Genomic DNA, 26,641 nt, shown 5'->3' with positions numbered 1-26,641 from the left:
TGATATTTTTAAAAATATTATAATTCATTTTCCAGGATGGGTGTTACAAGATCAGCTTGAGTTGTCAATCCTTTATCTGCTCTGAATGAAGGGACATGAGAGGGTCAAGCACAGTGGTGGGTCTGCACGTAGTCCATAAAGGATCACCTCCTCGATACCAGCCATTCCCAACCTTTATAGCCTTTGGCCCTAATAGGATCCTGGTCAAAGTTTATTGGCCCCCTTCCCTGTGAAGCCCTTGTTTAGTTGGTTTCTTCCGTTCTTCTCCCCTACCAACTACATCAAAAATATTTTATGATTCCAGTCTGTGGTCCCTCTTACATATTGTGTCCACACCCCCCCCCCTCCGGGAAAGGAGGGTGGGGAATTACGACCCTGTTGAGAATGGGTGCTCTAAAGGATATTTATGAACCAGATTGGTTTTTACAACCACAATCTCCGTTACTAGGATAGCTTTTCAATTAGATTTATTTAATTTCAAAGCCCCACTGCTCTAGTGGGATTTGAACTCTGGTATCCAATCCAGGGCTCTGGATAATTAATCACTGAACTATGATCACTGATTTCTCTCACCAGTGCCAGCTATGAATAAATGTTTTACTCAAAATATAAATACCAGGTTTTTCATAATCCTGTATGGTTCCAGAGGATTCAAACGTGGGTCCCACAGAGTTTGGAGAAGCTTTTGATCTGCGGGTGACTGAGACAGACCGCAGGGGAACAAGTGTCGGTGGCTGCAGATGGTCAGTCTTGATGGGGGGGGGGGTCCAGACCTGAATCGCCGGCTGACCACTTCTACCCATCCACCGCCTGGCCTACTGAGCCCCTCCACCCATTCCTCGACTGCTCAAGACCCCAGCGTCTGCAGATTTTGTGTTTCTGCACAGGCGTGAGGCAGGTTCGCGTGTGACAGTAGAACCATTTGGCCTGGATTCGAACTTTGGACAGAGCTGGGAGTTATCACCAATGCCCCCCAATCTGGAGAGCGGACATCTTGTCACTTCAATCAGGTTTTGTTGAGGAATTTTCTTCTAGGGTATGCAGACTTCTGCGCTAACTCCTCAATAAATGTTTTGGAAATGTACGTTAATGATTTGATCTCTAATATTTACACCAGGCTGCGAACCAAACTGGGTGGTGGGGGGTGGGAGGTGGGTGTACATCCAGTCTCTTGTTGTCATGAAGCAACGCTGGGGTGGCTGGAGGGCTTGCCCGCTCCTTCCATTGAGTCACACACATTCGAATTGGCCATCTTCCCTCGGGCAAGCGCCTTCTGTTTCCTCGACTTTGCCCGTCGATTTTTGAACCAGACCTACGTGGAAACAAGGAGCGTTAGGAGGAAGAGCTCAGCAATGGGAAGAAGCGAGGAGGTACGCTCTGGGACTGGAACTCCAGGATCTCTCGCTGGATAGAGGGAGTGCCGCAGTGTCCGAGTCACCAACCCTCAGGAGGGCCGACCTGCCCACCACCTTCTCCGTCACTTCAGTGTGTTCAAACACCCTTTTAGGCGATTAGGTCACTGTTGTAGTCCACCCACAGCCAGCAGGCTGCTGGGCAACTCGAGGCGAGGAACCCGCGCAGGCCGCTGGGAACTGGAGTCAGGGGACTCGCACCAACCTGCGAACCTGCAGGAGACTGGCGCGGAACTGGCTGAAGGGGAACCAGGCTGCGAGGGCTTCACGATTGTGTCGGAGGTTTGGACCTGGAACTTGGGTTTGGGCTGGACTCTTGAGGCTGAGGGAGGGCTGGAGGGGAATCCGTGGACACTCAGTGACTCGGTGGGTGGGGGGGAGGGTAGAATCTTTCTTTTGCTTCTCGTCTCTAAGGGGTGCCAGGCAATTTCTGCTGATGGTGAATCTTTGTCTGCCTTCCAGCAGACTAAAGGAAATCTCCACTCTTATTACATTCTCTGTTTTACAATAGAAGATTCTGGAATCATGAACACATGAACAGGGATCTCCCAAAGAGCAAAGCGATATCCTGAGACTTTGAGGTTTGAGCAGCAGTAGTTGAGAGATTGGCCAGGACAGTGGGCGCAGCTTCTCGGGTGAAGCCTCTGAGAGATGGGCCAGGACACTGGGCGCAGCTTCTCGGGTGAAGCCTCTGAGAGATGGGCCAGGACTCCGGGCGCAGCTTCTCGGGTGAAGACTCTGAGAGATGGGCCAGGACTCCGGCCGCAGCTTCTCGGGTGAAGCCTCTGAGAGATGGGCCAGGACACTGGGCGCAGCTTCTCGGGTGAAGCCTCTGAGAGATGGGCCAGGACAGTGGGCGCAGCTTCTCGGGTGAAGCCTCTGAGAGATGGGCCAGGACACCGGGCGCAGCTTCTCGGGTGAAGCCTCTGAGAGATGGACCAGGACAGTGGGCGCAGCTTCTCGGGTGAAGCCTCTGAGAGATGGGCCAGGACACCGGGCGCAGCTTCTCGGGTGAAGCCTCTGAGAGATTGGCCAGGACACTGGGCGCAGCTTCTCGGGTGAAGCCTCTGAGAGATGGGCCAGGACACTGGGCGCAGCTTCTTGAGTGAAGCCTCTGAGAGATGGGCCAGGACAGTGGGTGCAGCTTCTCGGGTGAAGCCTCTGGGAGATGGGCCAAGACACTGGGCGCAGCTTCTCGGGTGAAGCCTCTGAGAGATGGGCCAGGACACCGGGCGCAGCTTCTCGGGTGAAGTCTCTGAGAGATGGGCCAGGACAGTGGGCGAAGCTTCTCGGGTGAAGCCTCTGAGAGATGGGCCAGGACAGTGGGCGCAGCTTCTCGGGAGAAGCCTCTGAGAGATGGGCCAGGACAGTGGGCGCAGCTTCTCGGGTGAAGCCTCTGAGAGATGGGCTAGGACAGTGGGCGCAGCTTCTCGGGTGAAGCCTCTGAGAGATGGGCCAGGTCACTGGGCGCAGCTTCTCAGGTGAAGCCTCTGAGAAATGGACCAGGACAGTGGGCACAACTTCTCGGGTGAAGCCTCTGAGAGATGGGCCAGGACAGTGGGCGCAGCTTCTCGGGAGAAGCCTCTGAGAGATGGGCCAGGACAGTGGGCGCAGCTTCTCGGGTGAAGCCTCTGAGAGATGGGCCAGGACAGTGGGCACAGCTTCTCGGGTGAAGCCTCTGAGAGATGGGCCAGGTCACTGGGCGCAGCTTCTCAGGTGAAGCCTCTGAGAAATGGACCAGGACAGTGGGCACAACTTCTCGGGTGAAGCCTCTGAGAGATGAGCCAGGACAGTGGGCGCAGCTTCTCGGGTGAAGCCTCTGAGAGATGGGCTAGGACAGTGGGTGCAGCTTCTCGGGTGAAGCCTCTGAAAGATGGGCCAGGACAGTGGGCGCAGCTTCTCGGGTGAAGCCTCTGAGAGATGGGCTAGGACAGTGGGTGCAGCTTCTCGGGTGAAGCCTCTGAAAGATGGGCCAGGACAGTGGGCGCAGCTTCTCGGGTGAAGCCTCTGAGAGATGGGCCAGGTCACTGGGCGCAGCTTCTCAGGTGAAGCCTCTGAGAGATGGGCCAGGACAGTGGGCGCAGCTTCTCGGGTGAAGCTTCTGAGAAATGGACCAGGACAGTGGGCACAACTTCTCGGGTGAAGCCTCTGAGAGATGGGCTAGGACAGTGGGTGCAGCTTCTCGGGTGAAGCCTCTGAGAGATGGGCCAGGACAGTGGGCGCAGCTTCTCGGGTGAAGCCTCTGAGAGATGGGCCAGGTCACTGGGCGCAGCTTCTCAGGTGAAGCCTCTGAGAGATGGGCCAGGACAGTGGGCGCAGCTTCTCGGGTGAAGCCTCTGAGAAATGGGCTAGCACAGTGGGCGCAGCTTCTCGGGTGAAGCCTCTGAGAGATGGGCCAGGACAGTGGGTGCAGCTTCTCGGGTGAAGCCTCTGAGAGATTGGCCAGGACAGTGGGCGCAGCTTCTCGGGTGAAGCCTCTGAGAGATGGGCCAGGACACTGGGCGCAGCTTCTTGAGTGAAGCCTCTGAGAGATGGGCCAGGACACTAGGTGCAGCTTCTTGGGTGAAACCTCTGAGAGATGGGCCAGGACAGTGGGCGCAGCTTCTCGGGTGAAGCCTCTGAGAGATGGGCTAGGACAGTGGGCGCAGCTTCTCGGGTGAAGCCTCTGAGAGATTGGCTAGGACACCGGGCGCAGCTTCTCGGGTGAAGCCTCTGATCTTGCTATGTACGAGTGGAGTGCCACATTTCCCTCAACAGAAGCTACACTTGGGGGTCAACTGCTTTGGGGTGCACCGAAAGGGGATGTGACAGGTGCGAGGGTAATGCTTGTCTTTCATCTCCAGTGTCCCCCATAATGTTTCGGAGAAGGACTGTCCCAACAACTGGCACGTAATTGAAGGGCACATTCCAGATTTTATTCAAGGTGGGTGGGAATTACAGCTCGTTGTCCGCTCATTTCAGGGCCCCACCACGTTTGGGCTTGTTTGTGAGTTCTCAGGTATGGTTAATTCACTGAAGGGGAAGGTTGTCATTTCTATCTGTACAAATAACCTTGAATAAAATCTGGGATGTGCAATTTAATCATGTGAATTGTTTGATTGTAAAGTTAAAAGTGTGGAGCCCGGGGGTGGGGGGCAAATCAAGGGGAGGAAGAACATGATGGAGGGGACTGTCTCTTTGCAACGGACCCACCACCTGAGTGGAAATGCTTTGACTGGGAACCACGTACCTTGATGGTCTCCTCGGAGAGGAGGGTCTTCCTGGCCAACTCCTCTCTAGCGCTGCCGTCCGGGTACCTTGACACGCTGAAGAGGTCTTCCAGATCTTCCAGCTGCTGCTCGGTGAAGACTGTCCTGTGTCTCCGCCTCCTCTTCCGAGCCTGAGACAGGAGGTGAAGCCCCATCTGGCGCAGGGTGGCCACGTCCAGGGCTGCGGCTGGAGGAGGGGGTGAGAAACGGGTTCACGTTGGCCAGGGCAAATGATCCAGCGCACTGGGTTGGGCAGGAAGAGCAGCCCAGCAGAACTCCCCGGCGGGCGAGAGTCTGGGTCCCGGAGAGACCCAGCAGGTCCGCCAACGAATGGGGGGAAAGCAGGCTCGACGGGCCGAAGGGCCGCCTACTGCTCTTGCATCTCAGATTTATTGTGTGGGGCGGGACATTTGGTAATGAGTTCTTCCCGTGGGTTTCCTCCGGGGGTGGTGGTGGTGGGGGGGGGGGGGAGGTTCCTCCCACAGTTCAAAACGGACCAGGGATTGTAGGTTAATTGGGTGCAATGGGGCAGCACAGGCTCGTGGGCCGGAAGGGCCTGTCACCGAGCTGTAAATGTAAATGACCTCGCATACAGCCTTGAGATTCTTTGTCTCCGCGGGCGAGTAGAACGATCACTTACTTCGTAGTGAAAATATATACACGTTAGCAAATAAAGAAACTTAAGAGAGAGAAACATCAATAAAGTGATTGAGTTTATTGTCGAGGAGTCTGATTTGATGATGGACTGGGTGGGGTATGATGTTTTCAGCTCAGTCTAGAAGGGCTGAATGGCCTGTTTTCTGAGCTGTCGGGTTCCAACTGCAACCCCCCCCCCCCCCTCCCCTCCAGACCTCTCCCATCCAGCTTATGCTGATGGTGTGGGTCACGCAGCATTCCTGGCTCCCAATGCTTCAGGCCTGTGAGCAAAAACAGGCAGATGGTGGTGGGGGTGGGGAGGAAGGGACAGGGGAAGGAGCTAATTTCACAGAGCAGCTTTAAGGAAGAGGGACCAGAGATTCAGGGAGGGTTTTCCAGAAGTCGGAGTGGGAGATCAACCAGAGCACAGAGGGATTGGAGAACTTCTCTTTCGAGATACAGTGCAGGCCATTCTAGCCCACGAGCCTGTGCTGCCCAGATACACCAATTACTCTTTGGCACATGGGAGGAGACCTACGTGGATATGGGGAGAACGTACAAACTCCTTACAGACAGTGACAGAGTCGAGCCCACGTCGCTGGGACTGTAACACTAACCAGGTTGGGAACCGTGTCAGAATCATTCCCTTTCAGGCAAGAGGTTACATTCCGGCTTCCTAACAGGTTCTGTCAATCAGAAGGATCCCCATTCAAATCCACTCCCAGATGAGAAGCAGACCCAAGCTCCCGGTCCTTACCTGACGGCCCTGGGCAGCAGAGGGCCTGGGGCTTGGGGCTGCAAGCGGAGCAGCACAGTCTCTCCCCGTAGCCAAGGTGGAGGTCCTCGGTCAGCGATCCGGGAGCCGCAGAGAGCCCGGCGCCACCGAAGCCACAGGGGCTGGCCGCAAAACCATTTGCGGGGCGCAGCAGGAGAGGTTGACAGGGCCAGAGGAAACAGCTGCAAGCAGGTCTGTCTCCCCTGGATAGGATGGAGTCGATACTGAAATCAGACATGGGTGGGTGTGGTGGGGTGGGGATCTGAGGGGCAGGCAGCTGCAGACCCTCAGGAACTGACAGGAGAGTTTAGGAGAGGGGAAATGCTTTCTCTGGGTTTATATCCCTCAAACTATGACCCTGGTCAGTTATCTTGGAGATGTTCTGTGTATTCACAACTATCAGACACTTCAAGCTGTGAAGGCCATGGTTGGGGCCATCTACAGTGTGTGTATTTTAAGGGGTGGGCAACACCTCATCCAGAAGCAATTAGGGAATCTGATAATTCTCCTCCTTTGTGGACAAAGACCAGGTTCCATATCAACAGGCTGCTTTATCCCGAAGTTAGCAAGTGATCTATTATTCAGGGCAATGTATATTGCTTCACAGGTCAGACAGGATGTCAGAATAAACCACTGGGGTTTGAAAAGGAATTGCTCCTCTCATTTGTAATTGCAGCACCAGGTTTCATTGTCATGACCACATATCACCACATTCATTGCTGGAGACTGGACAAGGGCAGAAAATTGGCTGGAAATCACATTTCTCTCAATAAGCCAATTTTTAAAAAAGTAAATAACAGTGGCAGAGAAGAGGGGGGTCTTTTACTTTGGATTGAAGTCCTTCTCCTGTGGGTCTCTGTCACAGACCCTCACAGTCACTGGGGGGGGGGGGGTCTGAGGGAGGGGAGCAGCCTCTTCAGCCCATCCTATCGGTGCTGGACCCGATGCTCCAATTCAACAAAGGAGCCAGGTTCCTTTGTTGTCAGGCAAGAAAACATTTATCAGAAAGGTGACGTTCACGATCTGTTTCTCCACCGCGAGGGCAAACAGCCCGAGAAGGAGAAGCAAAAGAGACGCTCCGCGCATTTGCCTCCCGCAGCCACAGAGAAAATCTCCGCCTGCTCGAGATTCCCAGTCCCTGTGTCCATCTGGAAGCCTCTTAAGGACTCCTATTGTATCTCCTTTCTCACTACTCCTGGCAGCCCTTCCCCACCTCTCCCTCCCTCCCTCCCTCTCACACACTCACACACTCTCTCTCTCACACACACTCTCTAACTCTCTCTTACACACTTTCTCTCTCACTCTCCCTCTCACACACTCTCTCTCACTCTCTCTCACACACTCTCTCTCTCACACACTCTCACACACTTTCTCTCCCTCTCTCACACATTTTCTCTCACTCTCTCACACACTCATACACTCTCTCACTCTCTCTCTCTCACACACACACACTCTCTCTAACTCTCTCTTACACACTTTCTCTCTCTCACACTCTCTCACTCTCCCTCTCACACACTTTCTCTCACTCTCTCACACACTTTCTCTCTCTCACTCTCACACACTCTCTCTCTCACACACACACACTCTCTAACTCTCTCTTACACACTTTCTCTCTCTCACACTCTCTCACTCTCACACACACACTCTCTCACACTTTCTCCCTCTCTCTCACACATTTTCTCTCACTTTCTCACACACACTCTCTCTCACACACACACTTTCTCTCTCACACACTCTCACTCTCTATCACACACACTCACACACACTTTCTATCTCACTCTCTCTCACACACACTTTCACTCGCTCTCTCACTCTCTCTCTCTCTCACACACTTTCTCTCTATTTCTTTTTCACACATATACAGTGTGGGGATGTTCATGGCTAATGTGATTTATGGTGTGAAAAATAAAAAATTTAAAAAAAAAAGATGTTCCCCTAACTTTAAATATGTGACAATTTTATCCTGGATATAAAAAAATTCCTATTGTCCACCACCCACACACTTTCCCTTCACCACCCCCCCCCCCACCCCAACCCCCAGAGCAAATAACCCAGGTTTGTCCAGTTTCTCTGAAAAGCACATACCCTGTAATCCAGGCAGTATTCCGGTAAATCACATTCCTTCCCACGATGAGGTGACCAGAAATGTGCTCAATGCTCCAGGTGCAGCCGAACCAAAGGTTTATTTTGCTGCAATGTGACCCTCTTTGCTCTCGTTGAGTAGGAGAGACTCGGTATTGCTACTACATCTCCTGGTGTATGGTCCCCCACTAGTGGAAGCAAGAATGCCATACGTTGTCTTCACCTACTTGCGCTGCTGCTGTTAAGTAGCTGTGGCCCTTTGTTAGAATCCTAAAATTGAACAGCATAGAAACAGGCCATGGAGCTGCCCCCTTATCCATCTATTGGTAAATCTCTTTTTGTCGGGGTTTTGGTTACAGCTGCACGTCAGATATGATTATACGTGTTTTTCCCCATGGGGATGCAGTTGTGCATCTCGGTTGTCCACGTACTGACGAGAAGAGGGGAGTCAGACTTCCAGATCTTCATTGAATTTGGTTAATTTCCCCAGCAGATACAACGTTGGATCCAGCGGGAAGGTCACCTTCGTTATCCTGGTTAGTATGTCGCCCGAATTCTGCCAAAATGGGGCAACCTTTGTGCAGGACCAGGTTGCATGAACAAATGCTCCTGGCGCCACTCCACGCCTGAAAAATGTCTCTGGCCTTGTGAATCTTTTGCGGAGTGAGGTAGACCTGGTGCAGAAAGTTGTATTGAACCAATCTGTATCGGGAACTAATAACTGTCTCTACACCAGTCCAATCAGTATCTCTCGTCAATTGTGACGCCCAGGTCTGACTCCCATCTCTCTCTTGATCTGTGTAGCCCCTTGCTTGGGGCTCTCACCTTGGGAATACTGGGTACATTCTTGAAAAAAATTTGGGTGCGTTTCCCAGTCGAAGCATCCCTTCAACCTCGCTAGGTGTAGGTGGGGTCATTGTAGGGCCCCACCTGTTACTTAGAAATGATCTTAACCGGAGGAAACAGTGAAAGGTCCCATAAGACAAATCCTATTTACCCTTTAGTTGCTCAAAGGACATAAGCTGTCTCCCCTCGTAGCAATCCTCAATATGTCGGATCCCCTGCCGAGGCCAAATCTCCAGGATTTTATTACCTATGTTCCTGGGCATCAATTCCCTTTACCTTTTTACTAAATTAACAAGTAATCCGATAATGAGACATGGGTTGAGAAAATGGGCACAATTTAGGAAATATTCTGGAATCAATAGCTTTTCTCCAGGTAGTTCTATTATTAATTAATCTTTTTTTAAACCTTCTTTATCAGATGCACGTCTCAGACGGTGGTGTAGACTGGGAATTAAAAATAGTAAAGATCTTTTTATTCAAAATAATTTTGAAAAATTGAGGGTAAAATTTAAATTACCCAGTAGTTTTTTTTTCCAGATATCTGCAAGTCAGACATTTTATTCAGTCCAAACTCCCCCAAATATTCTTGATTTACTCTTTGACTTTCATTTTTTCCTCTTCGAGACTCAGTATCAATTGTGTAATTTGATGGATTGGAGAACAGTTTCGCTAGTTGATCTAGTTGAGATCAAGAGTAAAATGCCTTGGATTTGTCACTTCCAGATGAAGTCGGGGACATTGTTCACAATTTGATTAATGAATCTTCATTCTGTGCATGGCATTGTTGCAATTTAAAGTTGTACACAGAGTGCATATACCTAAAGTTAAACCATCTCGCTTCTATTCTGTTATTGCTTCATTTCGTGTTGAATGTAAAATTTTTGAGGCCTCATTGGAATTTTTTCTGGACTTGCCCTAGTTTAGAACATTTTTGGGAAAATTACTTTCAAACTTTATTGATCATTTTTAATGTCAAATTAGAACCTTGCCCCTTAATTTCCCCAAGAATAGGAAATATTGTTGACTTCATCTCTGAAGCGAATTTTAGCTTTTACCTCTTTGATAGCTGGATGGGCAACCCTGATGAAATGGAAAGACAGCGCTCCACTTATGCTCAATGGTTGCAGGAGGTCATGTCCTGCCTCAGTTTAGAGAAGAAAAATCAGACATAATGCAAAAGGTGTGAGGCCCTTTCATGGAATGTTACCATAATTTAACGAGTTAGGGTGTCTGGATGGTCCTAAACAGCGCTGCCTGGTTTCCCAATGTTGTCTTTCGTTCCCTATGTATTATTAGATATGCAAGTTTGCCTTCTTTAGAGGGAGGGATTTGATTATTAGAGTTTTTCCCCTCCTATTTTTCTTTGTTTTAGATATAATGGATTTGATCTGAATGGTGTCCACAATTTATATTATGTTTAGTCAAGGTTGTTATTTGAAATGTTCACATTTTTTGTCTTTTCTCGTACTCTGTCAAATATTATTAGATCTATATGTGCCTTTTTTTTAAATTAAACTTAATAAAGATATTTAAAAAGAAAAATTACATTTAAATAAATTTTTTTAAAAGAGCTCAGGCCCGGAACATTGGTAACATATCTTTACCTCCTATGGACGCTGCGCTGAGTTCCTCCAGCATTTGTGTGAAAAGTGTGGCCCTTGGGTCCCCTCTCACCCTAAATCTGTGCCCTCTAGTTTTCCCTGGCAAATGGGAAACTGGATGCTCTCCGAGGTGGATGATAAAGGATCTCACGACCGTCATTCTTCCTGGTGACCTCCAGCTCATGCTTTTCTCTCGATCAACATCAGGAGTGCAGCTGGGAGAGTTACTGCCTCAAAGCCTCTGGGTTTGATACAGGGCTTCAGGGTGAAAGGGGAAAGGTTTAGAAGGAACATCAGGGGGAGGGCGGTAGGAGTGTGGAACGAGCTTGCTGTCTGGCGTGGTAAATGGGGGCTCACTCTCAAGAATAAATTGGATAGATACATGGATGGGAGAGGTCTGGAGGGTGCAGGTCAGGGGGGCTAGCAGAATGATACTTTGGCACAGACAGGAAGGGCTGAGGTTTTCTGTGCTGGAGCGTTCTAAAGGTTCAATCCTGTTCAGTGGAGCTTGCATGTCGATCAGTGACTGCGTGGGTTTCCCCGGGTGTTCCTCTCACATCTCAAAGAAGTGCTGGTTAATTGGGCCACTTTAATTTCAAAGTCAGAATCTGAATTTAATGTCATGAACAAGTGTCACGAATGTTGGTGTTTTGGGGCAGTAGTATATTGTGTGTTACAGGGGCAAAAATGATATAAATTGCATGTCTGTAAATTTTGTGCAAAAAAAGAGAAAGCGAGGTAGTGTCTGTTGGCTTCTTCAGGTGTATTCTCCGCTAAGAATACACCTGCAGAAGCTGAAGCGGACTTGTGAATTGCACTTTAGCGCTGGCCACCTGAAAGGGACAGCTGCACGGGAGGCGCCTCAGAGCGCACTCTGCCTCCTGTCCCTTCGGGCTGTCAGGGTTGGGGCGGCCGGCCGTCAGAGCCGGGGCAGCCAACGCGGGACGTCCCCATACTGATCCCACTGCCCCGCTCTCTTTCCCCACAGCCCTATTATCAGTCCCCACAGTGTGGGGGGGGGGGGGGGCGTTTGTATCTGCGAGTTGCATCTGTGCTTTGTGCAATGAACTCTCATCCATGGCCTCTCTAGGAGGCTGGAGATGGGATGAGTTTGATTCAGTGGTTTTGGGCTTGATGTGAAACAAGGGCAGTCCTGCTGTATTTGGAGTTTGGAGAAAAGATTTCCAGTAATGAAACTCTGGTATTGGTTGGACTAAGGCAAGCATAATTATTATGGGGTGCCCCAATGCACAAGTACCTTGCCTTCTGTGTATATTTAATGATGACTTCCAACCAGTGTTAAAGATCTCTGTCTGGCACAAAATTCCAGGATGTGGATCTTGTGAAAGGTGTTCATTGGAGAGTCTGGCAAACTTGAGATGAGTAGTCAAGGCAAACAAAAGGTGTCAGGTGGTGCCATTAACATAGCCAGCCCTTGGAGGCCCTCTGCTCTGGAAGTTGCCCTCAGCTGGGGACAGATGGAGCAGGGACACAGGTGGGGGAAGGGGCTGGAGAAGACATCAGTTTGACATTGTGTAAACAGCAGTGTTGATCAGGCCTCCTTTTCCAAGATCCGTGGTTTGCAAATGCAATGGGACCGGGACAAATTAGTGAGCGAGTTGATAGCAGAACTTTCGTCGCCTCGGGGCGTCCCAGCGTGCTTCGCAAGGAATGAATAGTAGCCATGAAGCCCTCAACAGAGCTCCCACAAAAAAATCAGTGTCGTGATAATGAGCAGATTAGCATCTGCAACTACCTCCCTGCTGATCTCCCAAAAATTCCCAGTTAAAACCCAATTTCTCACCCACCCTTATTTCCAAATCCCTTCCTAACTCTCCAATCTGCATCTTGCGCGCTCTGCAGTTGGTGCTGGGAAATGCAGAAGTGTACCATTCACTCCTGCAGAGAGCTGCCACCACAGACCAGTTGCACCAAGTACATTTTAATGAGGCTGGGTTGGTGCCAAGGGGGCATTCCCCACCCCACCCCCCCAGCGAGGTGCGGTGCCCGCCCCATACGGTCGTGGCCGTCACTGGCTGTCAGACCGCCCACCCCACCCCCTCCCACGTCACTAACTTGATTCTCCACCTGCTCCCCGCTAGAACCCCCCTGCTGAACGACCCCCCCCCACACGCTAATGCCCCCCTCTAACTATCACTCATGTGCCAACGTGACATAAAAGGAGCCTTTGAGGTGAAGCATGAAAGCCAGCAGATGCTGGGATTGTAGTCAAAATACCAAAATGCTGGAGGAACTCGGCAGATCCCTCAGCATCGTAGGAGGTAAAGAGGTAGTGTGAAGAGGACGCCCAAAACTGTTGAGGTCCCCTTCCACCCCACACACAGCATCTTCCGGCGGCTCCCGTCGGGGAAGAGATGCGGGAGGATCAGAGCCAGCGCCAACAGGCTGAGGAACAGCTTCTTCCCACGGGCAGCGGGAACGCTGAATGACCAAAGGAACGGCTCACACTCACCCTCCGAGGCTCTCTTGAAACAATATTTATTTATTTATTTGTAGAGATAAAGTTCTTGCCCAGTATATGCATGGTTTGTTTGTGTGTTCAATCTGGTTGTGTGTCTGCGTGTTTTGCACCGAGGACCGGAGAACGCTGTTTCGTCAGGTTGTACTTGTCAGATGACAATAGACTTGACTTGAGGTATTTAACCATTTCAGCCCTGAGCCCACCTTCGAGGCATGAGACCCAAAATGTTGGTGATATATCTTTAAATCCTATGGGTGCTGCGAGACCAGCCGAGTTCCTCCAGCGTTTCTGTGTTTTGACACGACAGTCGTCGGCCTCATCAATGAACTAGCGACCTTATCGTGGACACTCAACGTCTCCTCACTTGTCAGGAAGGTGGAAGAGCGACTGCACTCCCTGAGAAGACTGAGGCGGCTCCCCCCATCACGTCAACCTTCTACAGGAGCTCTGTCAAGAGCGTCCTGGCCGGCTGCATCACCGTGGGGTACGGTTGCTTCTGAGGTCGACCCATAAACCATAAGAGTGGCAGAGAGGATCATTGGAATCTTCCTCCCCCCCCCCCCGCCGCCCCCCCCATCGACATGATCTACCGGGATCATTATCTGAAGAGGGCACACAAAGTCCCTTCCACCCTGCACACAGCATCTTTCAGCTGCTCCCGTCGGGGAAGAGATGCGGGAGGATCAGAGCCAGCGCCACCAGGCTAAGGAACAGCTTCTTCCCACGGGCAGCGAGAACGGTGAACGACCAAAGGAACCGCTCGCACCCACCACCTGAGACCTATTTATTTATTTATTAGTATATGCGAATGCTTGTCCTGCGTCTCTGTCTGTCTGTGCGTGATGTGTCTGTGTGCTTTGCACCGAGGACCGGAGAACGCTGTTCCATTGTACAATCAGATAACAATAGTGTGAACGTACAGATCTATCACCAATGTATATAGTGTATATAGTTACAGTATCTAGACTGTGCTTACAGCGATTAGCTGAGAGCTTAGCCACGCCTACTGTCTGGGTCTTAAAGGGTTGTGTCCCTAGCCAGGTCGGATCATTCCGGACTGGTCGGCCACCTGTGAAGAGCTCCTGTCTTTTCCTAATAAAAGCCTTGGTTTGGATCAACAAGTCTTTGGTTCTTTCCACGAGCTCTACAAATAGACTTGACTATTACTTGACAATAAGACACCTCTGCGGTGAAACCCGCAAGTCCGCAGAAAGGTTGGAGGAACTCAGAAGGTTTTTTAAAAAAAATCAACGTTTCAGGCCTGAGCCCTTCTTCAAGGGATGAGAAATGTCTCAAGCCTAAATCGTCGGTTATCTATCGAGACCTGCCGAGTTCCTCCTGTGTCTAAAGTCACCGCGTCTGCAGACTTCCGTGTTTCACGACCTGTCGAGCTCCTCCAACATTTCGGTGTTTCCTACTACGAGTCTTCGAACAGGGATTCTACAGCCAGCTGTGGCTGGTGGGTGCCTTAACAACCAAAGGTCTGATTTGAGCCAACAGCTCCTGACAATTTTGATTTTTTTTTGTCTCTCTTCTTTGCACTCATCCGATCCTTTGAATTGTGAAACGATTACAGGGAAAAGGCAGGTAAGTAGGGGCGAGTCCACGGCCAGATCAGCCACAATTTTATTGATGGAGGAGCAGACCCAATGGGCCAGAAGGCCGACTCCTGCTCCAATTTCACGGGCTCTCAGCATCAATTCCAGCATGAGGACGTGAACGCGGACAGCTGGGGGAAAATTTGGGTTACCAGCAAAAAAACAGAACAATCCAGTGGAGTCAATAGGATGGGTGTCACCCAGTGTGGTAACTCATGGAGTCACTCCCCCCCCACCCCCCCACCAGCGTTGAAACTGTCGGATATTGTGAAGGGGAGCTAGTCAAGGTGAAAAATGTGTATTTCAGGGCTCAGAATTGGCTTTAAAATCCCATCTGGTGGAAACTATTGAAGTCTGAGTGAGTGAGATTTACATATCATTTAAAAGCACAAATGCTAAGAACACACAGGCAACAGGAATGTGGTTAATAGCATGAATATTGGCAAATCCGCAGGAAACAAGCCCCCCCCCCCCCACCCCACCAACTCCCTGCAACCTGTGGACTGACAAGATTAACAAGGATTTAGCTCAGCATCTTCTGAATCTGCCCATGCAAATATTCAAGCATCTATTTCTTTGACTGAAGCCCACGTAATCTGTCATCCAGAATGCCCCTGAAGAGGATCATGTGGGCTCTAGACTAATCACCCAATATAATCCTGTCAAAAGTGTTCAGGGAATTCAATGAGTCACTGGGGTCACTAGGGGGGTGCGGACCACAATGGGTGACACCATCGGAGGGGGTGACCCCAAAATGACTGTCTATAAAATTTTTGTGCAGGGTTTCAGCAGAAGTTTATTTTTTTTTGGAATTGATGCAGAGAGCCCGTGAAATAGGAGCAGGAGTCGGCCTTCTGGCCCTTTGGGTCTGCTCCTCCATCAATAAAATTGTGGCTGATCTGGCCGTGGACTCGCCCCGACTTACCTGCCTTTTCCCTGCAATCCTTAATCCCCCAACTGTTTAAAAATCGATCTACCTATGTTTCAGATTCATTCCGCAAGGCAGCCTTCATTAGGCACTCTCAAGCAGGGAAAACAGTCGTCTGGAAAGGCGGGAGGTTCTTCCCCATTACGCCTAAAGACGTACCTCTCTGTATACACCACAACCAACTCAGAGGGGCCGATTCCAACCCTTCTCGGGGAAGAATAATTGGCGGAGCACTGGGCTCCGCCGCCTGTCCTGAATGTACAGCCGCAGCAAGCGGCAGGTGGGGGACGGGCCAATGACGCCGTCAGTCCGCAACCCCACTCACCCCTCTCCCCCACTCACCCCTCTCCCCCACTCACCCCTCTCCCCCACTCACCCCCACTCACCCCTCTCCCCCACTCACCCCTCTCCCCCACTCATCCCTCTCCCCACTCATCCCTCTCCCCCACTCACCCCACTCACCCCTCTCCCCCACTCACCCCCACTCACCCCACTCCCCCACTCACCCCTCTCTCCCACTCACCCCTCTCCCCCACTCACCCCTCTCCCCCACTCACCCCCACTCACCCCTCTCCCCCACTCACCCCTCTCCCCCACTCATCCCCACTCACCCCTCTCCCCCACTCACCCCTCTCCCCCACTCACCCCTCTCCCCCACACCCCTCTCCCCCACTCCCCCGCTCACCCCTCTCCCCCACTCACCCCACTCCCCCACACCCCTCCCCCCACTCCCCCACTCACCCCTCTCCCCCACTCACCCCTCTCCCCCACTCACTCCTCTCCCCCACTCACCACTCTCCCCTACTCACCCCTCTCCCCCACTCCCCCGCTCACCCCTCTCCCCCACTCACCCCACTCCCCCACACCCCTCCCCCCACTCCCCCACTCACCCCTCTCCCCCACTCACCCCTCTCCCCCACTCACCCCTCTCCCCCACTCACCCCTCTCCCCCACTCACCCCTCCCCACTCATCCCTCTCCCCCACTCACCCCATCAAGGCAGGGGCGGCGGGCGGGAGCCATCAGGGCTCCAGAGGATGTCAGGATTTTTATTCTGCACCGCCAGCTTCACTGAGTGTGGAGTTCGCTGCACCTTGACTGAACGGTCAACGGCCTTTGGTGCTCCCCAGGTCTGAGTCCGAGAGTCAACTGCAGTCTTACCGAACCAAGAATTCCAGGAGGAACTGAAGGTGTCCTATCACCTCTGGGCCCCTCTCTCTCTACTTTCTGTTGTCATGGTTTAATGAGTTCATCTATTTTGCATTTTGAATTATTGCATTGGTTAAACATTGCTGCCAGTTTTTTTATATCAAGTCTTGCTCAATGAGCCATCCGTTGAATTGCCTTTAAGGAGCCAGTGTGCCCTTGACAGCAACCTTTTGCTCAAGCTCGCTTAACTGGTTTGGAATTGTATGGAATTTGACTGCATGCAATCTGCCCATTTAATCAGTCCACCCAATCTTGTTTTTCTCGCTTTTGCTTACACCCATCTCTGCTATTTCCAATAAGCAAATTCCATATTCTCATGATTGTGTAGAGAAGAATTTTCTCCAGAATTTCTCGTTGTATATTCAAGTCTCAGTGTCAATTCTTGTTGGACAATCTTCAGTGAACAGCCACAGGTTGTCTTGGAATACTAAAAATGTTCTGTCTTATTTTTGGCCCAGGGTTCTGAACTGCCTCACGGCAAACATCTATTCCATCAAAATATTTCATTTTCACTTAAACCTTTAGCATAGTTCAACTACCTCTTGGCAATGTGAAAAATCACACAGTTAACCATTAAACCTATAAATGGGTATTTTTGCAATAATTTACAGGGATATGTTAAATACGTAATATCACCTCATTCCCTTTAGTCTTCATAAAGGATCTGGACCCGAAACATTGACGGACCATTTCTACCCAAGCTGACTGACCTGCTGAGTTGATCCAGGAATTCTTTGCTCAAGGTTCTGGTGTCTGTAATCCATTTTTTGTTTTTCTAGCAGTCTTCCCTCCTCCTGTCGGACACCATGGATTTAAGTCTTTCAGGAACAACTTTGCTTGTTATTATGCTCAGTATCCTGTTCATTGTGTGGTTCTTTAAAAGAGACCAGCCGCACAAGGGGAGGCTTCCCCCAGGTCCTCTTGCTTGGCCCATTGTCGGCAACTTGTTCCAAATGGACTTGCGCGCTCCACACAAAACCCTCATCAAGGTAAGAGCAACTCGTGCATTTTTAAAGTTGCCGAACAATTCAGAAAAGTCTTCATCAACCTGCGATATCAATCTTTCACACCAGCCTCCTTTGTGGAGCTCACACAAGAGGCCATTTCTGACAGGATGACCCAAGGTGCAATGGAACCAATGAAGTGCTTTTTAAAGAAAGGTTTTCTTTTTCTTAAGGAAGGATGTAAGAAGCTGTTCCAAGGTTTACTGGACTGGGAAGGGGAGGTTGTATTACATTGGACAGGCTTGACTTGTATCTGTTGGAAACTGGACGAGTGAGGAGCGATTCGACGGCAACATGAGATGCCAATAAGCCTTGACAAAGTGAATTCAGAGAGAAGGCTTTCCTCTTTGAGGGAAATCCAGAATTTGGTGCCACTTTTTAAAATAAGAAAGTTTTCTCTTAGAAGGTGATGAGGTTTTGTAACTCTCTTTCTTGAAGGGTGGCAGAAGGAGAGTGAACATATTTTTAGGCAGAAGTAGACAAGTGAATGGGTGAAATGTTACTTGAGTTAGGCAGGAATGTGGAGTTCAAGCTACATTTAGATCACACGATCTTATTGACAGCTGACACTGGCTCCAAATGAACTGTATGTTTTTAGGTATGTTCATATGTCTCTGTTATAATAAGGAAAGTAAGGCAGACAATTTGTAGACAAGAGCTTACACGCAGCAACTTAAAAATGACCAGATGATTTGTTTACAGCAGAGTTAAATGAGGAGTAACTATTTGGGCCCTTATTCCTGGAAAGAACGTCCCTACTCTTCTTCTCAAGCGACTGGGCACATTCACTTGAAAACAGACAGGCCTTCGGTTTCTATTTCTCCCTTGGTGCTACATTGGAGTTGTCAGCCCCCGGGGACCCAAACACCCTTACGAAATACAGCAAGTGATCTGATGAAGGTCCTGGACATAAAACACGAACACTTTCACTTTCTGCCAGACATGCTCAACTCCAATAGTTTCTGTTTTCTATTTAGTTCACATTCCCAGCACCGTACACTGACTTGATTTTCATTTACTTTGCGCCTACTTCGTTGTACTTGTGCTTAATATGTGTGGAACAGAAGAATCAATCCTCCGCGCAAGTATAGGGATGCAGAAGATGGCGAAGTAGATGTCCTCTCACTGGCGTGACTGAGCTTAGCTATTCTGCCCAAGGCTCTGGTTGGTCCTGAGATATTTCTGGGGCTGCCAGGCTTGGTTGCACAAATTATGGTGATTCACTGAGACCCCAGATAACAGTTTCTTCTAAACATTGTGAGCTGTGCTGTAACAATGACAGGGTGATCGCTTTTCACAGAATTTCTTTGACTGAATCTAAATATCTATACCAGCATTTCTCAACCTTTTTACCCTTGTGGAACCCTTGAAATAGTTTTCATGTCTCAGGGAACCCCTGCATAAAAATTATTAAATACCATTAATAATATTTATCTCTTTTATGTTTTTGTTAACTGGCCCGACTGGTTCATCATATCCTCCACAGTAAGATCTGACCACCTGAAGATGCTGGGGATCTGGTTTGGAGGGGCTGAGACATGCAACAAAAATTGGTCGTTGTGGACAGCAAAAGTACGAGATGCTCTCGGTACTGCTGCATGTGGCCCAGTGTGGAGGAAACGTGGCCCCCCTGCCTGTCAGGAGCATATATACTACAGGTGGTCACGTTTCCTCCCCGAATGAAACATATTCAGAAGTCACATCACCTGCCAATCAAGATTGGACACCTTGCCGTTGGCTAATTCAAATCACTCAGGGTCACTATTAGCTAGAACACAGATTAGCACTGTTTATAACACAAGTGCATAGCACATTCTTTCTCTCTGCCTCGTGGTCTAAACCCCAGACATCCCTACATGCCAGGTCGTTACTGTGGACATCACTGGAGGTGTCACAGGAAAGCTGAGCCGTTAGTACTGCAATAGGTCAGCACTCGCAGAGAGCCGCAACCCTGCTGGTCAAGGAACCGGGTGTGCATGTAAAAGTCCCTGTTTGTAATGCGTGAGTGGGTCGAGTATAGGTTTAACTGAAGTCAGAGGTGAATGTCTATATCGTTGCTTAAGTGGAATAGTGATCAAGTTCTGTTTCACCTTCTCCCATTTGTTTCCGGGTGTGTTAATAAAAGTTACGGGTGATTGTAACACTTTTGCCCAGACTCATCTCTCTGTGAACCCACCGAACCTGATACTCTTCTCATCAACGACACCCATAGTGTGACCCATCCTCCTGTAGATCACCAGAGCAGTGTTCCGGATCTTATGGGGATACAAGAAGAGTCCAAAGAGTTGCCAACTGGAGTAAGGTTGTACCCAAAGTGGCCCTGTAGACCACCTTCGTGCGTAGCTGCACCTGGCTGTGCATGGAACTAAAGTACGAGGGTACTGAGTGGTGCTATGTGCTTAATTTCTACCTGTCCCAGGTGTTGTGAAGGATCGGCCCTGGTCACCTTGCCGCGCAATGTCCCAGTCAACTGGACTCTGCCACTCCACCTATTGTTTTTTGGAATAGTTTTTCCAGATAAACAACTTTGATCACAAGGATATCAGGCAGTGGTCAGCATGGAACGTCCTTCAGTGAGACAATGACTTGATGGATCATGTGGGGTGGTTGCCTGAGCAGACCATCCAGATCATCTGGCAGAATCCCTCATTGCCAGTGGTCACTAGCAAGCACCAGGAGGTGAGAGCGAGTGCTTCTTCTTTGGTACATGCCAGCATCCTCGCTCTCGATGCCCAGCTAAGGACTCCGTCTGCTCCAGCTGCGGTAAGAGGGGACACTGGGCGAGGGTCTGCCACGTGAAGGGTGTGGTGGTATGTCATACATGATGCCATTACACCACTAGGTCACCAGGTGGCTCAACTGGTGACCTTGTATATAAGCCCGGGAGGATCCCTTCCCCCCTCATTCTGGCCTAGGCTTGTACAGAGGCAAAACCAAGGCCTCAAAGCCTAGCTGTATACCAGTCTATTAAAACTACCCTGGACTCTGCCTCGTGTGGTTTGATGCTAGTACCCTACAATTTAATAGACTGCTATACATCTCCAGAATGGATGCTCCACTAGACCTCGACTCAGCTGAGATTCGACTCAGGGAGCCAGGAATGCAAACGTGCCCTGCACACGTGCAGCCGAAAGCAGACCAACCAGAAAGCTGTGAGATTGGGATCGAGAGCGAGGGGGGGAGCCCACCCCACAGTTGTGGTGGATTTCGGAGGGGGTCAGAAACACCCCAGGACAGGTAATGAGTGGCAGAGTACCTTACCTGTTCACGAACTCACTGGGACCAGGATCAGCTGGGGCAGCACGCAGGAAAAGTCATGCCAGACACGGGTGAAGGGCATACGGCAAGTTGCCTTGCTGACCACGGTTTACCGGCAGGATCAGAGGGGGACGGGCTGTTACCCCAGAGCCACCACCAATCGTCTCCGATTTCCCTGGAGGGGGCCCACGTCTCCGCAGGGGTGAGCAACCACATGCGAGAGGGATCAGGCCCAGCAAGCGCCTACCCCCCAGCTATCGAACCACAAGCTGAGGCTCAGCCAGGTACTGTGGCCAAAGAAGCTTGAGCTGGATCCAAGAACCCCTGGTGCGAGCACGCATTTCGGCTGGTGGTATAGGTTTTTTTAAACTACGCGGGGGTAGAGGGAGCATCAGTGGAGGAAATCCTGATGCTACTGCTGGCTCAGCTGGGAGATCATTTGTACTCGTTAATTCAGGACGCCAAGTCATACCGGGGAGCAATGGACACTCTGCAAAGACATTATAATAGGGGGCACAGTGAGCTGCACTCCAGGCACAGACTCATGACCAGGTCGCAGCAAGCAGGGGAATCTGTTAGAGACTTTATACTCGTGCTAAAGGATTTGGCGAGGATTTTAAGATGGTATCTGTCCAAGAGTACGCAGATGACCTGGTGAGGGACAGAATCGTAGCTAGGGTCAGGTCAACGCAGATAAGACAGAGGCTGTTGGAAAAGGGGACAATGAGGCTAGATGAGGCTGAAACCATTGTGGAGGCTCTGGAGGACTTTAGGAGGGAGCTAGAGAAGTACACTGAGCCGGGCTCGTGGGCCACTTACAGGGAGAAGTGCATGGGTGAACAAGGGCAACATTCCACAGCAAATGCCTCATTAGACCATTCCAAGTGGGTTTTTTGTGGGCAGCTAAAGCACAGCAGAACCCACTGTCCAGCAAAGGAGAAGGACTGCTCAAGGTGTCGAAAGAAGGGGCATTATGCAAAAGTATGCAGAAGCCTCAAGGGTCCTGCCAAAGCCCTCTCTCAAGCAAATGAAAGGTGGGAAAGATCTTTTCCTTTCCCCACAGGCAAGACGAAGCAGAGTGCCATGTGCTGTCGACCATCTTGGGACGCCGGGCAGAGGACACAGCGTCCAGTTGACAGCTTTGGTACCGAGTACTATGATTGAGGTTGGGATGAAAGCTCCTACCAGAATAGAGGAAGCGCCAGGCTGGCCTCATTACGTCTGAATCAGGCAAATCCGCATGACCTATTGGATGCGACCATTAGTATTAAGGTTAACGGGGCTACTGTAAATTGTTCAGTGGATAGTGGGAGTACAGAGAGCTTTATAGACCAAGGGTTGGTAGAACACCTCGTGTTAAAAGCGTATCCCAATGACCATCAGATCCTAATGGCATCTAACGACCATGTGACTAAGGGGAACCACTTCCGCAGGGTCACTCTGGAGATCCAGGATACGGCATATGAGGAGTTTAAATTGCTGGTGCTCCCACGCCTCTGTGCTCCAGTGCTGCTGGGGTTGGATTCTCAGTGCCAACTGAAAAGCATCACAATGGTTCACGATGGGCCGCTTCCCGCATTAATCCTTAGAAGGAAGCGTTACTGCAACCTCATGGCCCTGAACATAGAGCCCCCACTTTTCATGCACCTCACGCCTGACTGCACCCCGGTGGCCACCAAGAACAGGAGGTACAGCCCAAAAGACAGAGAGTTTATCGGTGCAGAAGTCCATAGACTCCTGCAGGAGAATATTATAGAAAAGAGTTCCAGCCCCCGGAGAGCACAAGTAGTGGTAGTGAAGTCCGGGGAGGAGAGACGGGTGGTCTAGACTATAGTCAGACCATCAACAAATTCACGCAGCTGGATGCATACCCGCTTCCGCTTATCGCGGACATGGTAAACAGCATTGCCCAGTACAAAATGTTCTCCACTATCGACCTCAAGGCAGCGTACCACCAGTTGCCTATTAGAAAGAGTGATAGATATACACAGCATTCGAAGTGAAAGGCAGGTTGTACCAGTTCCTCCGCTTCCCCTTTGGTATCACCAATGGAGTATCCCTGTTCCAGCGGGAGATGGACCGCATAGTGGACGAGTACCACTTAAAGGTGGTGTTCCCACCCGGACAATGTTACGATCTGTGGCCACTCACAAGCTGACCATGATGCTAACTTTCAACGTTTCTTTCAGGCAGCAAAGGGCCGCAATCTAACGTACAATAAGGATAAATGTGTCTTTAGCACCAGGAGGTTAGTGGTCCTGGGCTATGTGGTGCAGAACGGGGAAATCAGCCCGGGCCCGGCCCGCATGCGCCTGCTGCTAGACCTCCCCATCCCTCATTCTCAAAAGACATTAGAGGTGTCTGGGGCTGTTTGGATACTATACGCCGTGGGTCCCCAATTATGCCGACAGGGCCCAGCCACTCATAAAGGCCTCAACCTTTCCCCTCAGCCCTGCTGCTATCAAAGCCTTCAAAGAGATCAGGGATCTGATAGCGAAGGCAACTCTGCGATCCATTGACAAGACGGTCCCTTTTCAGGTAGAGACTGATGCCTCAGACGTGGTGTTGCCGGCCACCCTGAATCAAGAGGGGCGGCCGATGGCCTTTTTCTCGCGGACCCTCCAGGGGTCTGAGGTAAGACACTCGACAGTGGAGAAGGAGGCCCAGTGCGGCATTGGAGACATTTTCTGGCCTGTAAACGCTTCACCCTTGTCACAGACCAACGATCCATGGCATTCAAATTCGATAACCAGAACAGGAGGAAGATAAAGAATGATAAAATCTTATGCTGGAGGATAGAATTGTCGATGTACAGCTACGAAATCTGATACCGTCCAGGGAGGCTCAATGCTCAATGCTCAATGCTCAATGAGCATTGTCCAGGGCACTTGTGCAGCCCTTAATCGCATATCCCAGCTGCAGAGCTTGCACAATGAGCTGGGCCACCCGGGAGTCATGAGGCTCTTCCAGTTTGTCAGGGCCCAAAACCTCCCATTCTCAGTGGAGGAGGTACGGACGGTAAGCAGGGTTTGCCCCATCTGTGCGGAGTGTAAACCACAGTTCCACCGGCCAGACAGTGTCCCCTTAATAAAAGCTACCAGGCCTTTCGAGCGGCTTAGCTTTGACTTCAAAGGCCCACTCCTGTCCTATGACAGGAACATTTATTTCCTAAACGCTATCAACGAGCACTCAAGGTTCCCCTTTGCTATCCCATGTCCTGTTGTCACCGCAGCCACACTAATAAAGTGCCTGCAATCTATATTCAGTTTGTGTGGGTACCCTAGCTATATACACACGGATGTGGGTGCTGCCTTCATGAGCACCAAGGTCCAACAGTACATCAGGGATAGAGGCATTGCGACCAGTCGCACTACGAGTTACAACCCTAGGGGGAACGGGCAGGTAGAAAGGGAGACTGCCACCACCTGGAAGACGATTCTGCTAACTCTCAAAGCAAAGGACTTACCAGTAGCAAGGTGGCAAGACGTGTTACCGGAGGCTCTTCACTCCATACGCTCTTTATTGTGTACCGTCACTAACGTGCCATCACATGACCGTATCTCTTCTTTCCCGAGGAAAGCCACGACAGGCACTGTGCTGCCCAGATGGCTGATGTTGCCGGGACCTGCGCTCCTCTGCAAGCATTGCAGACACCACGGGATGGACCCGCTGGTGGAGCCCATGGAAGTGAGGCACACGAACCCTCACTACACCTACGTCGTGTTCGAGGATGGACGGAAAGACTCGGTGCCCACTAGGGACCTCTCACCGGCAGGAGATATGGGTGGCGCAGAAGAACTACAGACAGCTACAGATCGGCAGGACGGGACAGCAGACAATGCAGGAGCACCACAGGCTCCGGAGGATCAGCAGCAAGGAACCACGGTCGACGCGGGAGGATCGCGGACCTCCATGGAGCAGCATGAAGAGCGGCAGACGAACACACCTCCATGGGCAGAAAGCCCTGCACCCACACACCATACCTTTGCCCAGGGCCAAGGCCCCTAGGCCCTGGCACTCCCCACCTCCCCCACCCTGGCTCCCCGAAGGTCCAGAAGGAAGAGGAAACTGCATCAAATACTGTACTTATGAATGGGTGCAAAGAGACAGAGGGGGTGAGGAGGGGGGTCAGTCACAATTTTTTAAGGGGTGGTGAATGTGGTGGTATGTCATGCACGATGTCATTACACCACTAGGTCACCAGATGGCTCACCTGGTGACCTTGTATATAAGCCCGGGGGATCCCTTCCCCCTCATTCTGGCCTAGGCTTGTACAGAGCCAAAACCAAGGCCTCAAAGCCTAGCTGTATACCAGTCTATTAAAACTAGTGTTTCACCTGCACTCTTCCTACAAAGGAAACCCTTGGGAAATCCACAGCCTGCCTAGCTCCCGGCTCCGACTCCAGCCCCAAGCCATCTCCCTCAGCCCCGAACTCGCCAGAGCCTACCTGTTGCGCTCCTCGCCGGAGGGTGGCAGTTGGAAAAGGCTCGGCGGCCATATTGCTGCAATTAGAATTTGATGCCATTGTTGTCAGAGGAGGAGGAAAGGCAGCCATCTTGCCGCACCACGAGGTCGATGCCATCTTGCTGGCCAGCTCATCAGGAAGGAGGGGAAGACTTAAGCAAGGAGGACTACGGAGTCTCCGGGGTCCTAGTATGGATGGTTCTGGACCAAGACAGACCACATCAACTCTGTGGTGACCGTCAAGGTAAACGGGACACTCACCTAGACGTTTATTTGACATTGGCTCTATAGAAAGTTTCATAGACTCTCAGACTGTTCAGGAATACAAACTTAAACTGCATCCTTCCAATTACTGTATATTTTTAGTGTCTCATTCACACTCAACTCGTATTCAAGAAAATTGTACTGTACATTTGTCTTTTGAAGGGGGGGAATTTTGTAAACTTCGGTTGTATGTGCTTAATGATTTATGCGCTCCAGTACTATTGGGTCTTCTTGCGCCACCTTAAAAGTGTGACCTTGAAGTATTCTGGTCCCCTCCTTCCCTCCCATAACGGTTTGAAATGGAGGGCCATTAAAATCTGAGCCCACATGCAGCCTCTCCACACTTAATATCAACCCCCCCACCTCTCTTCCCAAATCTGTCTCTGGATTGCAAGCCGATTGCTACGAAGAGCAGGTGGTACAGTGCTGCAGATCTGGAATTCGTAAATCAGAGACTCCACGCCTGCTCAAGGAGAAAATCAATGAACCTCGCATTAGCCCGTGGAGAGCGCAAGTGGTGGTAGTAAAAGGGGAAAATAAGTCCAGGCTAGTAATTGACTATAGTAAACAATTAATCGTTTCACACTCCTGGACGCATACTCCCTTCCTCGAATTTCGGACGGTGAATGATATTGCGCAGTATCGGGTCCAATCAAGCCATTGACAAAGGTTTTCTATCACCAGCCGCCAATTCATTCCGAGGACCATCCCTATACTGCATTTGAGGCAAACGGCCATCTCTATCAATTCTGGAGAGTCCCTTTCGGTATTACCAATGGGGTTTCTAACTTCCAGAGGCAGATGGACAGAATGGTGGATGAGTACAGGTCGAAG

The 26,641-nt window shown here is 50.6% G+C and overlaps 2 protein-coding genes across 2 annotated transcripts in view; one reads left to right on the top strand and one right to left on the bottom strand.

Moving 5' to 3' along the window:
- LOC138749044 (homeobox protein goosecoid-like) lies at positions 1–16,931 on the bottom strand. The gene is made up of 3 exons (XM_069910077.1): positions 16,598–16,931; positions 4,642–4,847; positions 1–1,312 (listed from the first exon to the last, which is right to left on the bottom strand). The coding sequence occupies exons 2-3, from the start codon at positions 4,813–4,815 to the stop codon at positions 1,178–1,180; spliced, it is 309 nt and encodes a 102-aa protein (XP_069766178.1). The 5' UTR covers positions 4,816–4,847; positions 16,598–16,931; the 3' UTR covers positions 1–1,177.
- Positions 16,932–17,480: 549 nt separating this feature from the next.
- LOC138748555 (cytochrome P450 2C18-like) overlaps positions 17,481–26,641 on the top strand; it is a 34,300-nt gene continuing 25,139 nt past the window's right edge. The window contains exon 1 of the mRNA XM_069908959.1: positions 17,481–17,805. Coding sequence (XP_069765060.1) covers positions 17,623–17,805 — 183 coding nt within the window. The 5' untranslated portion in view covers positions 17,481–17,622. The remainder of the gene's footprint in view (positions 17,806–26,641) is intronic.

Source organism: Narcine bancroftii, chromosome 13 (assembly GCF_036971445.1).
Source record: "Narcine bancroftii isolate sNarBan1 chromosome 13, sNarBan1.hap1, whole genome shotgun sequence".
In the NCBI taxonomy this organism is placed as follows: Eukaryota; Metazoa; Chordata; class Chondrichthyes; order Torpediniformes; family Narcinidae; genus Narcine; species Narcine bancroftii.
Note: the sequence above shows the minus strand (reverse complement) of the source record. Positions and strands in the feature narration are given on the sequence as shown.